Raw genomic sequence first — 15,840 nt, 5'->3', positions numbered from 1 at the left:
CTTCTGTACCAACTGAGCTCTAGTATTCCTATAATGTACGGAGGCAAATTGGATCTTGTCTAAGTGCCATCACACATTGAAATATTGTTCTTACCCTTAATATATAATAATAAGCCTATGTTGAAACGTCTGGGTTTTACTGTTAAAAGACACACACAAAAAAACATAACCCTATGATTAGCATCCATTTCAAGTTAGCCTATAGAAAACATAATCAAATAGGCCTACTACTGTATATAACAAGGCCATACTACTGCGTGAAATGACCCATGTGATCATTATTTAAGTATATTTTTCTGGCAATACTTTTGCACTTATACCTAAGGAACATTTTGAATGCTGGAGTTTGTGTTTGTTGGTTTATTTGTTTTGGGGGGTTGGGTTTTTTTACATTGTGGTATTGCTACTTTTACCTAATTAAAGGATTCAAATACTTCTTCTGCCATGGTTCCTTTGTCTTTAGAACATAGCAGTCATTTCCCCCCTGTGTCATAACAGTATCATTTAGACAAAGTAATGAATGAAAAGAAGTCAGCCAAAAATACATAACAGAAATAATTACAGAATGTACCCTGCCTCCCATTGTGCCACCTCCACCTGTATGCTTCAGAGGACTGGGAATCTGCATTTTGTTCTTTGTACCTGTGTTCATTGAAGCGTCTGTGCACACAAATGGTGTCTTTATCCTAAAAAGATGTGCAGTGCATTGTTGCCATGAAGTTTGTCTTCTTTCTGTTTAAATAAATAAACAAACAATGTGTATAATTGCATCACGTAAGGCCATAAGCTATGTCTTACTCTGACTGTTATCAGTAACACCAATGTTGTTGATGTTTTTCTCACAATGGATAATTTGTGTTAGCTTCATTGCACATGCTAATTAGAGTGCCCACTTAATGAAGGATTGTAAATACTATATTGGCTTTCTTTGTCTAAACATATCCCACATATCAGCAAAATGAGCTTTCTACATACTGTCAATAACTACACACACTTCAATGATGTCTATGAAGACACCTGTTTTCTATGTAGATCAGTAAAAATACTAGCAAGGAGTGCCCCCTTCTGGGGAAAGCGTTATACACAATCTGAAAAGAATAAAATAGTATCCGATTCAATGACAGCAGAGCCACAGAATCTTTATTATAATGTATTTTGTAAAAAAAGAAGCTATATCAGTTTGTGTAAGGAAAGTCAAAAACACATATTGTTGCCACAGCTCAATTTAATGTGTAGAAACAACTGAATTTTATGTGTAAAACATCTAAAAATGAGTCCTGTTATTTCAGTTATGCCATAACCAGCAGTTACAATGTGACATTAATTTTTAATGCAGTCAGACACAGAGGAATAAAACATTTCACTTCCTTTATGCAGTTATTTGAGAGGAGCAGCAAACCCAAATACGATCTGCAAGTACCCACTAACAACAAAGGATGAAATACTTAAATTAACAATTCCCATCAGGACATAGAGAGCTTATTCTAATGGGAGGTAAACACTGAATATAAACCACTGATAAAGTCTGTTAGGCCGCCAGCATCTCTCTGTCTGGCTTGTTCCTCGCTTCTCTCCTCTCTACAAAAACAAAGGCAAATAAGAAACATACAACCAATATGGCATCAAATACACATATATCAAGTATGTAAGCAATGCTTCACAGTGTGAAATAAAACCACCAATACCTGGCTCAGCTTTAGCAGCCTCTGGGACCTCTGGTATCGGATCACTTGGGACCTCTGGTAGTGCTACATCTTCTCCCTGTTGTAGAGCAGAAAGAGACGACACATGCTACAGAGCAGAATAACTAGAGATTCAATGTCTGGTAGAACAAGCAACTTACTCTGTACGTGAACTCTGAAAACACTTAGAGCTGTTTCAAAGGAACCTGTGTCACTTTTCTCCTTTATTCCTTTATTGCCCTGATAGATATTCTGATATTTTTTTTCTAATGCAATTTTCAGTGCAATACAATCTATGTGTTTTATTGGTCTAATTGGATCTTAGTATCAGTGTCTCCTGTCAAAAATGAAACACAGTCATGTATGTAGTTTGCCAGGCTTTGGAGTGTGTGTCATTTGGAATAATAATTAGATTACAAAAGAGAAAAATAAATGTGTGGAAGTTTTAATTATTATGAATCAACTAAATTATAGCCTATTGTTACATAAAAGACACTGTGGCTTTCTTTAAAAATGTTCTAACTCTGCTGTAATTAGTTCCCTCCCCGGGAAACAAACAGAGTACAAATCAAAGGTCAGAAAACCAACATGCTGTTTTGTTATGAAATTCCCACTTGACTCAACTCACAGCTATAACCACAGCACTGTCCAATGGAAGCATTAAGTGGCCAATAGCTAAAGCCTGTGTTTACACCAGACGTCAGTGTGTGTAACTAAAGGTAAAGTGGGTTGTTACAGGAAACAAGCATGCACTCTGAGGACACATCCTCTGTATTAATAAAGGTTAAACACGCATCTTAACACCCACCTGAGTGATAGCTTCCAGCTCTGCTAAAACAGCATCGTCATCCTCCTGCGTCAGGGATCCAGCCAGCAATTCATCTATTTGCTGCATAAACAGAAGATTAGAATGAGTTTTTGGTGATTAACTTTCATAAAAGTTTAATGACTTTGTTGTGCGCAATACTGGTTTTAATAAACATTTAATGGCAACAGAAGAAATAACTGCAGCAAATCATTTACCCTTTGATAGTCAATCGATTCCTGGGTCTCATCCAGGATTCTCTCCACATCTTCTACTGACATGATCTGTCACGAACAAGGGAAAGAAGAAGCCCATGTTACAGAAGAAAAGTGTTTTTTCTACATATTCTGACTGGCGAGATCTGTACACCGTATCCAAGGATGTGCAGCAGTCACACCGCTATAGTCAAGGCTTTGCTTCTTAATCCTTTAATCTTCAAACAATGTGTACCAGCTATGCTAACACAAACCACAAGCTCTCTGTGCTACTGCTCAATCCTCACCCAAGGATATTAAAGAAGGTATTCTTATCAGTGGAAACTCTGACATTGTAACAGTATACACTCATATCAAAAGCTTAAGAGGATATTATTATGCCTTTAACAGGTATGTTTAAGGAGTATAATAAACACAAAAGACAAGAAAAAAAGAACATAAGAGAATATCTACCTCGTGCATACTCTTCAGGCAATCATTGCCAACCTTAAGCCCCTCGATGACTTTCATCTCAATTTGCATGAATTCAATATCCTGCACCTGTGGATAAATATTACCATGTGAAAAATTCAAATTGCAAACCTGAAGACGTGATTAACACACTGACAAAAACAATTAAGCTGCAAACTTTTATAGATGGTCAAAGTAATATCAAATGCTGTTTTTATGTTCACCAACAAATTATTAATTATTCTACAATTCAACACCAATAAGTTCTTACAGCGTTGACTCTGAGACAGCAATACACTGTGAAAAGTCAAGAATGGCAACACAGCAACACATTTATCATTTTCTACATATTTTTTTTACAGCTCACATTTCAGTTGGATTTAGTAGAAAATCGGTTTGATTGAATTATAGCAAAAAGGGAGATTATGGCACAAAGCAGGAGGAGATCATAAATTACACTAGCGCTTTCCTTCCACGTCAGATGATGGAATGACTGAGACGCCTTTGGAAATGTTTGTTTCTTATTTTAATATTCACATGGAATCCTTATTAAACACTGTTTTTTAAAAGTATAAATCCTAGTATAAATGTTTTCCTAAGTTATTAGAGGTTGGTGTTAAATGAATATGTTGAACTAAACTAAAAAGTACTCCATCTTTGCTTCAGAAGACTGCAGAACTGTAGTATTCTTTAAAGACAATGGATTGAATGGAGTAACCTCAGGAACTCCTACCATGTGCTCCAGATTAGAAATCTGATTTTCTGTCTTGTCTAGTAGCTGATCCTGATATCTCTTCTTCTTAAGAAGCAACAGAGCCTTTCTGCAATAAAAAAATACATTAATGAATACATAAATATAAAGACAAAACATATGATAGCAAAGTATTATTATAAAGTATTCCTGCACTCCTTAGAACTAGATAGAAGATATGGAAGATGTGATAGCTGTAATTCTGTTGGCATATTTACTGTGGGACACAACGCACAAGTGTATTTTCAAGTATAGAAAATAAAAGGTGCACTTGTTTAAAAATAATTCAATAAATCAATTAATATTAACTATACCTGTTTACATAGTGGTGTCAAGGCACTTTGTAATAGCACTATTATTTCATATCTTATCTACATTGATTTTAATACTTACTCTTTTCTGCCATCTTTTATCAACTGCTTTGCCAGAAGTCGCTCTTTCTCCAGCTGTAGTGTGATTCTCTTTTGGTACTGCTTCAGCTTATCTCTCTGCTGTTTCAATTGCTAAGAGAGGAAGCAAGAGGTCAGACATACAGGCAGGTGAAAAATGAAAGGAAAAACAACATAAAGAGTTTTAGTAAGGTGTTGGGCCACCATGTGCCAACAGAATAGTTTACTGCAGCTTGCCATTGTTTCTACTAGTCTCTCAACATCATTTCCCCAAAAGACAGTAGTGCATTTAGTGTTTTGATGATGGTGGTGGAGAGCGCTGTCTAGCACATGGGTCCAAAATCTGCCATAGGTGTTCAGTTTAATTTAGATCTGCTGACTGTGAAAGCCGTAGCATATGCTTCACATCATTTTCATACTCATCAAACCATTCAGTGACCCCTCATACCCTAATTTGTCCAAAATGAATGAGTGGATCCGGTGTGTGTGTGTGTGCGTGTGTGTGTGGGGAGGGGCTATTATAATAGCATGGTTTGGTCCACTTCTTCTCTTAAAGCCGGGCTGTCAAACATGAGGCCCGTGGGCCAGCAGAGGGGTCTAATCCGGTCCATTTTCCTTCCTGTCTTCTTTTCTTCCATCTCTCTTTCATGTCTTATTTTCCTTTCTTCCATCCTTCCTTCTTTCTTTCCATCTGTGCCTCTTTCTTCTTTCCTTTCTCTCTCCATTTCCTTCCAGTCTTCTTTTCCTTTCTTCCGTCCGTCCTTCCTTTCTTCCATTCATTTGTCCTTCCTTTCTTCCATCTGTCCTTACTCCCTTTCTTCTTTCCTTCCTGTCTTCTTTTCCTTTCTTCCATCCTTCCTCCCCTTTTTCCTTCCTGTCTTCTTTTCCTTTCTTCTGTCCTTCCTTCATTCCATCTGTCCTTACTCCCTACCTACCTCCCCTCTTTCTTTCATGTCTTCTTTTCCTTCCTTCCTTCCTTCTTTTTAAAGGTCTGGCCCACATGAGATAAAAATCGGGGTTGTATATGGCCCTTGAATGAACATGAGTTTGACATCCCTGCCTTACAGGGAAGGGTCACTGCAACTCAATACAATGTAGTTCTGATTAATCACTTTTATTCCTATGATGAAACATTTCTATCCTGGTAGGAGTGGTCTCTTCCTGGATGACAACGCCTCCATCCAAAATGACAAAATGTGACAGGTAGTAGGCTAACTTAAGAATGAATAGCTGAGATACTACAGAGCATGTTGAATGTCAAAAAAAAGGAAAGATGACAGAAACAGAGGAAACCCACACTCTCTGCGCATAACGCAAACTGACAACAAACACACCTCATAATGATCGGAGCTGAATCAGTACATTAAAAAAAATTAAAGATATCTCACGATGGTCATATTCATTTAATAATTGATTTACAATGCATTACAAGGCTAAAGGCATTTTTTCTGTTCACTCTGTTAGATTTTATAACTGCTGTCGAGATAGATACTGGGGGACATTTTTGTCGATTAATTGCAGCGTTATCCAATGGTAAACATATCGGCGAGCGCTAATTCATATTGCAGGCTGCTAACACTAGCCTTGTGTTCATGTAACGGGACTAATCTGCTCCTGCCTGCACCGCTTTCAGCTCACCAAAATGGCTTTGTCTTGTTCCGTTACACGAGAGGGTTGACTCTTTCTCCCAAAAACGTTTCCCATTATTTAGCCACATCCCCGCCACATTCTCCTTCATCAGCAGATAAAATATCACTTCTCAATGAACATTTTGCCATAAAAATAAACAGCCTAAATCGGCTAGCAGGCTAACTAACTTCCACCATGTCCACAGTTTTTCCTTGTTTTCTACGGCAAGCGAGGCAGGACACTTCAATGCATATGTGTCATTGGCTTTTCCTCAGCACGAAATCAGAGGAGTCTCCTCAATGAAATGTCCAAAGTAGGACGTCCTACCCTAATCAATCAATAGTGTTGGGGAATAACTAGTTACATGTAACGGTGTTAAGTCATTTAATTACGATAAATGTAACTCTAAACCGTTACAGTTAATGAGAAAAAATGGTGTAATTAAATTACAGTTACGATTACAAAGGAGGTTACATCTGAAGTCAGACCTTTAAGATTTTGCTCAGCAGGGTTGTATTCCTCATTTTTTAATATGTTACTATACTGAATACATATATTGCTTTTTTATTCTTTGAAATCAATTTTAAATATATTTTGTAAATAAATCATAATGTGGGCATATTTAGACACACATTTAACCCCATGCCAGACTTTTGACTTTTTTCATAAAATATCTGTTATGAATTTTATATTCGAAAATCTACATGAACTAATGAATACATTTTCAAATGAGAGATAAATCTTGCTTTATAAGAAATGATCTCCCTTATACATCATATCAGTATCCATGAAAAACACCTGAACTTACATTTTGGTGAGCTTAATGGCTACACTTACCCGAATAGTTGAAAATATTTGTTAGAAAATTAGAAAAGTAATCAAGGGTAACAAGTTACATTACTTTGATTAAGTAATTGAAATAATTACATTCATTATATTTTAAACAAGTACAAGTAGTAGTAGCACTAGTACTATTAAGTAGTCATCTGGTCATCTTCAACAGGTATGTCCATGCGTTTTCCTTAGGTCCTTTTTGGAGACTCCAAATGGACACTTGGTTACCAAAGCTGTATAACCACAATCAAACACCTATAACTTCACATCCCCTTTGCCTACAATCAAAATCTTGGTCTCTAATGAAAGCTGACACCTTGAGGATCCCTGCTACTATTTGGATGTCAGTCAGTCTGGAATAGGATGACAGAAGCATTATCACAATAACCTTTTTTTTTGTTTGTTTGGCCATATCTATCTATCTATCTATCTATCTATCTATCTATCTATCTATCTATCTATCTATCTATCTATCTATCTATTTATCTATCTAACTGACTGACTGACTGACTGACTAACTAACTATCTATCTATCTATCTATCTATCTATCTATCTATCTATCTAACTATCTATCTATCTGTCTATCTATCTATCTATCTATCTAACTATCTATCTATCTGTCTATCTATCTGTCTGTTTATTTTGGTATAAGTCATATGTCAAGTCGAAGAACATCCAACCGTGTACCAAAATGCCGAGTACGTAATGATATGATTCAACTCTTTTACGCACCGGGCGCACGCCGGTTACGCTTGGAGTTTGTTTATGGACAGCCAAACTTAATAGCTTAGTGTCATACACAGTTGGACGCCTCAGACTATTGGCTAAAAGGTTATCAACTTCATTTCACGGAATATTTCCATAGGCTGGAACAGCTGTCAATCAAAGCCATGTCGTCATTGTTGTCATAGACATATATACGGTATATATGTCTATGGCTGTGTCTCAATTTGGACCCAACTGCGAGGCTGCATCCTCGAAGGACGCGGCCTTTGCGGCCTTCGAAGGATGCAGCCTTGAGGAACTTCCGAAGGCTGCATCAACCGTTGTTAAATGAGACGGTCTAGCCTTCGAGGCATTTCCTGGTTGCGTCACCAGCTGTTCCCTCCCATAAGACGAGAAAGACGTCTCGACCGAAAAGACGGTGAAAAAGCTGACAAAATTATAAGAGAGAAGAAAGGAGAAGAATAAAGGAAAGGAGAAGAAAGAAGGAAAACACACAAGAAAGAAAGAAAGAAAGAAGAAGAAAGAAGGAAAACACACAAGAGAAAGAATAATAAAATAATAATAATCTGTAAATAGTTATTTCTGATGTAATTTTTGTAAATAGTGAAATGTTTCATCACTTGATAATAAAAGAAAATATTTAATCCCTTGTTCTTCCTGAACAGTAGCACTTTATGCAACCCTGTTATAAATTGTACTGAAGTTGTAAATACTAAATGGAATAGACAACGTGTAACAATGAACAATATTTTTTATTTAATAACAACATAAAACATCAAAATCTTCACAATCAAATAAAAAATAAAGAAAAATCATAAATAAACACAGTTCATAAATAAAATCAAATTAAACACATCTATATAGATTTATATTTATTTTTCTATTACTTTTTCCAGGAGAGAGAAGAGCCTCTCCATCCTGTCTTTCCCCTCCTGCTCCCTCCTCTCCTCTGCCTCATTTTGCCTTCTCATGTCCTCCTTTATGAGGTCAAGGAGGTCATCCTCCCTCCTCCTCTTCCTCCTGGGCCCTGGCTGGTCCTCCTCCTCCTCCTCCTCCTCCTCCTCCTCCTCCTCTTCACTCTCCTGCTCACCCACTGTGGCACTTGGCCCTGGTGTGTCCTCACGGATGGAGGCAATGAGGACAGGGGGGGCAATAGATGGCCTCTGCCCCAGTACCTCATCCTCATCCATGAGGACAAACCACGGCCAAGTGCCAGCAGTGGGCTTGCCGCTGGCCCCCTCCCCTGTCCCTGGATATTTGCAATCCTAAGGCAGTGGAAATCAATCATGTCAGCAATTTTCAGCAAAAGTATTTAGTAACAGTAAAACTAATCCAAACCTGTAGGCTACCTACTTTTTTTTTTTTTTTTTTAATTGTCCCATTTTTTTTGGCCTGGTAGGGCTGGACCTTCCCCTCCAGCCCAATCTTTTCCAGTATTGCTCTAAACACCGAGGGAAGCAAGAGAAAAGGTAAACACAAGATCACATCAACACAGGGATGCAAAGATGTACAAAAATGGACATCAGCCTTACCTCCACCTCCGAGTTTTTGGCCCCCGTGAATAGATGGTCATTTTCCCCTCTTTGTTTAATCAGGAGCTCGGTTTGCTCCTTGCTCCCTAAAACAAAAATAAAACAAAATGTAATGTAAAACATGTTTTTTTTACTATGTCAACAGACAAAAGGGTTCTAATATAGCAAAAAATGATCATAATAATGATAATAATGAAGTATAACATATAATAGTGATAATCCAAAACGTAGCTCTTTATTAAAATCTAAATGTGTTCATCTTAGTCCATTTATATATATATATATATATATATATATATATATATATATATATATATATATATAGATAGATATTAGTCAAGTAATAAAATATAAGTAATTAGTAAAAGTATAAAAGTATAAGTAGTAATAAGTAAAAATAATTAAATAAAACAAACCAATACTTACACTTGAATGAAAAGTCTTCACCTGTTGGTGTCGCCATTGTTGTGTTTTCGCGGCACTGAACAGCGCCGCGCAAAGTATCTTGGGATATGGGAGGCCGCGAAGGATAGTAGCGGTGCATCCTCGAAAAAGAGGGAAAAGAAGGCCGCATTTCAAGGCTGCATTTGAAGGACTCTTCGAATTGGGACAGCCTTCGCGCGGCGTTGTGACGTAATCGGCCTCGAAATGCGCACTTCGAGGATGCAGCCTCGCAATTTGGACCAAATTGGGACACAGCCATAGATTGTTGTCGGTCATATGTTCTCATTGGCTTAATCCTAAACACCGATTGGCTTGTGTGTGGTGTCGTCAGAAGCAGAAGAGGCTCACGGTCGTAAACATCTAGGCACGTGTACTCTGAGATGAACGCGCAGGTCAGGAAATGACGTAAACGGACCGCATATGGTTTGTTATTTGTGTTATTACGTTACGTGTTGGACTAAATACATGGACATATTGAGGAATGTATTTCGGTTTTATAGAAACGGATTTCATATTTCACAAGAATGGATACTTGGCGAGCTGTACAGAAAGTGCTGAGTCATAAGATGATCGTTGTGGATAAAGGGAAGACTTTGAAGGTATGTAGCATTATAGCTTTTCTTACTTAGCTGAGTGGCTAGCCGAGCTAATCGCTAATACTATTACGGCTGTGAGCAACCATATAAGTCGTGAGTGGTCTTGAATGAATCAGGACAATCTAAGCTTTCTAACAATGTACGGCATGGATATATATGTTTAAGGGTTGGTCTTTAAAACATTCAGAAGAACGTGTCGCTACCTCCTAACACCAGTCCCGTCCCATATACGGAACAGCGTGCGTTAAGAGGGTTACCAAACACTCAAATGTTAAGCGATGGGAAGTGATTTATTTAGACTTCTACAGGCTTTGCTTTGCTTTACTTTCATTTTTAGTCAGACTTTTAATGACATTTTTTCTCAAGGGGTGATTTCACAATAAGGTCTGGTCCTCGACAAAAATGTCTCTTTTAAGTCTTGAGCAGCAAGACTCACATTCTGAGGTGTGCATTAAAATAGTTGATTTGAAATAATGTAGGTTAAAATGATCTGCTTTTGAAGTTATACTGATTCATTACTATATAATATTACAACCACATCAGCTCGTGGGACTGGAATTAGATAGTAGTTGTGAGGGTATTTCAAGTGTTTGTACTTTGTTGCAATTATTAGACTTTGAAGATGACCTTGTGTGTATTGAGAATAGCCACCCACAGATTTTATTTAACCAGTTATACACATTTATTTTAAACAAATCATTATTGGGATGTGTTGTCATTTATAAATTGTTTGTCCTTGTTTGGTCCCTGACCTGACCTCCAGGCTTGATGGCCTAGTAGCCTGCAACGCACTATGATTTTAGATAAGAGATCAAAATAAACTCCAAAAAATGTCAGTTTAACAGGACTATACCAGCAGGAATGATTTATTATTGACAAGTTCCCAAAAAACATGATATTGGAAAGAACCAACATGATATTTGCACCCTGACATCACCATAATTGATGGGGTGTGTAAAATGGACATCTCCCAAATCTGCAGGCAATCTGGAATCAGCAATTACCAGTGAATAGTGATCATGACACTGCAAAAAGATCTGAGCAAATAGAGAAGACAGAAGGCTGTTAATCAGTTAAAATTACAGGTGTCACAGCTTTTAATGAAGTTTAGTATAGTATTGTCTTTGCCCAGAACTCTCCTATCACAATAAGTCACATGTATATGGTGATCTCTGGTGGAAAACAAATGAGTTACATATACCATTCAACTGGACAGGACCTTTTTAGTTATCTAATTGTGTAGACACAATATTTTCTAAAATTGATTAGTTGAAATAACTGTGCTGTAAAGGTGGCTGGCATGCCCTACATACAAGTATGAATGATAAGTTAATTCTGTGAACTATTCAAGACACAGTCTGGCCTATGGGTTGTTATAGTAGATAATAATGGCAAAATAACACATGTGCTGGAATACAACATTTTATGGTCAAACATCAGATCAGTTTGATATATCATCCAACATAGAGAACAGCAACACCCAAGATTACAATTTCTCTCGATGCAAACACACTACTAACTTCTGCTTATTCTGTTCATGTCAACTGATAGTATCTAGTGGCACTGGGTTGTCTATGCTATTAATTATTTCAGAGTGGAATACTAGTACAATACAGTAAACAAACAAAACACAGTTCTGTCTTAATGGTTGTTGTTGTTGTGGTTGTGTCACAGCAGTTATAAACCATTAATGTGAATTAAAATCCACTCTGTTATGCTTATTCAGTCCAGGGTAGTATTCCACATGCAGCTGATATACAGTCTCCAAATGTATCCCTCAACTATGACTATTCAACTCATGACTATTCAACTCATCCCTGATAAGCAGGTCATACAATGCAACACATGTATTACAACAAAGATGCTTAAAACCTGTGACAGTTAAAAAGATCTAGAAACAGAAAAAATAAAATGAATGTATCATCTTTGGCATCACAACAAAAAACTGTATTATCTGTCAATGACCTGTTTACAATAATCAATTGTTTTGTAAAGTCCAATTATGATGTTTTATTGTATATGGCACCATGAAGGCTTAAAGTATTAAGAAATAAAATTACCTCCAAGGCATAGGGATATTGCAAAAATCAAAAAATCCATGATGGAAGGAGTTTGTATTAGTCATACTCAGCCACCGCATGTAACATCAAAGTACTGACCCTGTTTATGATCATATCCATATCCATGCACATCACCAGGATATAGGAATAAAGGGGAAACATACAAACATTTTCTGATCCAATCTGTTAAAAGGCTCCTGATTTGGCTCACATAAATGCTTATATTGGAGCAGATAATGATGTATGGGGCCATACATCATGACATAAACAATAGTCTTAGATCAACGTCTAAAGGGCCTCTCTTTGCAAAACTACATGCATACTGCATGCTTTGAGAGCACTGCATTGGTGTGTTACTGAGGTAATTGCCTCATATGGCCTGCTATCCTGATGAAGAAGACTGAGACGGCATACTGCAGCACCCATAAACAGGATTATGCCATGAAGACAGCCTTCTTGGTAAGAACCCAGAGTCTCAGACATTGCTTTTCTGAAAAGGATTCAGTACGTAGTAGGCTGCACCTGGAAGTCAGACCCAAAGTGTCTGATCTGGGCATCAGTCATAGATAGATAGGCAGTCCTCATACTGGGCGTATACTGCAAAGAAAAAGGTTGAAAAACACACTTTAGAAAATTTGTATTTAAATAACAGCTTAAAATATCATCTTCAAGTGGCATAAAAAATGGTGTGATTTGATCTATATTCTTGTAATGTTGTCGTTGAATTAGTAGGTTGTGGAAGCATTTCAGGTAGTTAAAGTGCAGGTAAAAAGCAGACAGAGGGCATGAGTCAAGGGTCACCAACATGAGTTAAACCAACATGAAACACTCTGTGGACACAACAGTGCCAGAAGGTCAAAGGTAACACTGTTGTATTACAGCAGCAGGTACAGAGCTTTTCGGATGTATTTTGGCTTTTGGACTGTACAGTAGGGTCAAATAATTTTGGCAAGCTATATTAAATAAGTCCACAGTGTGTTTCAGAGAGTGGAATGAAAGTGAAATCAAACAAATGAAGAAGTAGTTGGACAACAAAAAAAACTTACGGTTTTTAAAAGTTGAAGAATGAAAAAAAAGATAAAGGGTTAGTTACAAAGCACCGGTTAATATTCAGCGGTGCTATACTGTGCAACTGCTCACATGAAAGCAACAAAGAACAGAAAGCAACAAAACCGGCTTAACAAAAACAATAACAAAGCATAAATTATATAGCTCTCTCAGTAAATCCATACACTGTGATGTTACTAATTAACTGCAAATATTTTTTAAAATCGATTTACGCATATCTTTCAAGCAAACAAAAACCACATACTGTACATAATACATATGTAGAGGCAATCTAAAATGGTAAACAGTTGTCCAAATTATGTCCCTCAACCTTAAAAGTAGTTTAGGTAAACAGAAAACTTAATAGAAAAGAAACTTTGCTTAAAAGAAACTTTAACTGTGGATTTACCAGTATTATCTATTATTTAGCTCCAGCCCTTAAGACACACCACACGATTATAGAATATGAGCTGAACTCCACCATTAAAACTAGATACCTGGGGAGAGCATCAGCAGGCAGCAGCACAATCGTTATCAAACACTAACCCATGGTTATTCTACACATACGTAGATGTATGAATTAGCCATAACCATTCATTTGCAAGATCCAGAAATACAATCCAAGGCCATGCTGAAAAGGATATCAGCATATGCTTGGAGCTTAAGTAAGAGTGTCCGCATGAATACAAATGGCACTCAAATATAGATGAATGCATTTCAGTCAATGACCAGTAGAGAGCAGTCTTCCATCACTTGCAAAGCCCCTCACTAGGTGGTGACAGTGTGAGGTTGTGCACTGTGTACATGCATTGCTGTGTTTATTTTGCTGAAACAAATGCTTCCTGTTAGTGTTGTAGCAGTGCTGAGGTCATCAGTGCCCTCATCGCCATCACACTAGGGACACTAGAGCTTCATAGGGCCAACGCACCGAGGGAGGTGGGGATCCTCTCCCTGTCAGTGGTACGTTCTCATATCGAGGGCTCCCTCCAAACAGCATGGACTGATTCCTGTCACAGAGGGGGGAAGAAAGGTAGTGAGAGGTTTAACACACATATTAATATACTGTCATCATCTATTCATCTTACATGTATTCTGGAGGCGGCATGACATTAGAAGCAGATTGTGGTGCTGGATGAAGGCTGGCCTGGCTGCCAAGGCTGCTGGTATAGCTACAGAAACTGTGGATGTTGGACCTTCTAGGGTTGTAGGATATCCGTCGCGCCTGGGGGTTGAACGGGTCCTCTTCATCTATGTCCATGTACTCTTTATCCCTGGATGAAAGTTGTACACCCGCACACAAATACAGATGCAGACAAGGCCAGAAACAGAGAGAGTGCATCTGTTAACATTTTGCAGGAGAGCTTTTCGGGCAGTATATAATGGGATAAAGAGGTTGCTTGGTGCTGACCTGTTGCTCATTACTGTCCACACTCGGAAAATTGCGCACAGCATGGCAGAGAGTGCGCAGGCAGCAAGCATAGAAAACAAAGAGAGGTAGAGAAGCCCTTCCACCCCATCATAACACACACCCCTTAAGGCATCCAGGTAATCCTACAGACAGACACACAGAGATATACAGTATAATACAGTCAGTTATTGCCAGTGTACAGTAAAAAATATGACCTTTCACAGGCAATAGCCCTGTATATACTATATAATCCATAAACTGAAGTTAAAAACTGATGATTGGAGTTTACACACAATAAGCAGCTGTAATATTCTGACTCGCTCTTATTTGTTTTACATCACTTCCAGAAATGCACAATTGAGTTACAAACATTTCCTGGGGGCTTTCCTAAGGCTAATCATAACTAGCAGATGGTTAAACTTGACCTAAAAAACATTTACATGACCCATGAAAGCTATTTTAGCTTTTGGTGACCCCAATTTATTCATGTAAGGCTGAATTATTTTAAGTCTGAAACCTTTACAAGATAAACATCTGGCAAATCTGAAACCTGAAAAAGTAAAGTTAAACTTTAAGACAGAAAAACTGGGGGTGGTTAATAAATTCTGTCAAGCAGATTGGGAGTGCACTGACAGTTGCAGTGGTATATATACACATACATCACACATGGCAGAGTACATAGAGATAAGGTTGAAAATCAATGAAGATGGACTTTTAAGTGGTTTTGGGCTAAAAGCGCCATGAGTACTACAAAGCAGCCTTATTAAAAATGTGTCCTGGTTGGAATCTGACCTTATGTAGCCCGCGGCAGTCGAGCAAGGCTGTTAGCTGGTGTAGACTGAACTCAGTGGAGTTCAACAGTCGCTGGATGCCCAAAAGGTCTCTCTGTATAACAAGGTATAAAAGGGAAGAGAATGATACACACCTTTCTACAGTCTGGTGTAATAGTCTGTCAGCCAGCCACTTACCTCAGCAGTGGGGAAGAGGGGCACTGAGAATTGCATCAAACCCTGGATCTGGATTTGCATGGTGGTCACAGAACGCTGGCATACTGTCAAAGACTGTGAAAATATAATCACCCAACCAACATCACACACAGAGACATCCACCACAAACAATGAGAGGATTATATTAAGGGAAGCTTTGTTTAAGAGCAGCGTGTCAACAAGTAATTTGGTGTTAAGTAAGGCTATAATGCGCTTAACAGGGGAGACATTTCTTTCCAGACAGATAGGCCCAGATTATCCTTTACAACCAACCATCTCACCCAC

At 38.0% G+C, this 15,840-nt stretch overlaps 2 protein-coding genes across 2 annotated transcripts in view; both read right to left on the bottom strand.

The window, feature by feature from the left end:
* Positions 1-1,207: 1,207 nt before the first annotated feature.
* On the bottom strand, positions 1,208-6,132 carry LOC128378789 (charged multivesicular body protein 6-like). Its single transcript, XM_053338381.1, has 8 exons — positions 5,931-6,132; positions 4,297-4,406; positions 3,886-3,973; positions 3,156-3,242; positions 2,706-2,771; positions 2,491-2,571; positions 1,686-1,761; positions 1,208-1,578 (listed from the first exon to the last, which is right to left on the bottom strand). The coding sequence occupies exons 1-8, from the start codon at positions 5,994-5,996 to the stop codon at positions 1,529-1,531; spliced, it is 624 nt and encodes a 207-aa protein (XP_053194356.1). The 5' UTR covers positions 5,997-6,132; the 3' UTR covers positions 1,208-1,528.
* Positions 6,133-12,413: 6,281 nt separating this feature from the next.
* The window catches only part of LOC128378878 (protein tweety homolog 2-like), a 29,955-nt gene continuing 26,528 nt past the window's right edge, over positions 12,414-15,840 (bottom strand). The window contains exons 9-14 of the mRNA XM_053338450.1: positions 15,538-15,630; positions 15,362-15,454; positions 14,570-14,712; positions 14,247-14,432; positions 14,090-14,168; positions 12,414-12,711 (exon numbers count right to left, since the gene is read on the bottom strand). Coding sequence (XP_053194425.1) covers positions 12,616-12,711; positions 14,090-14,168; positions 14,247-14,432; positions 14,570-14,712; positions 15,362-15,454; positions 15,538-15,630 — 690 coding nt within the window. The 3' untranslated portion in view covers positions 12,414-12,615. The remainder of the gene's footprint in view (positions 12,712-14,089; positions 14,169-14,246; positions 14,433-14,569; positions 14,713-15,361; positions 15,455-15,537; positions 15,631-15,840) is intronic.

Source organism: Scomber japonicus, chromosome 18 (genome assembly GCF_027409825.1).
Source record: "Scomber japonicus isolate fScoJap1 chromosome 18, fScoJap1.pri, whole genome shotgun sequence".
NCBI classification, from domain to species: domain Eukaryota; kingdom Metazoa; phylum Chordata; class Actinopteri; order Scombriformes; family Scombridae; genus Scomber; species Scomber japonicus.
The sequence above is the reverse complement of the archived record's forward strand: the minus strand, read 5'-3'. Positions and strand labels throughout refer to the sequence as shown.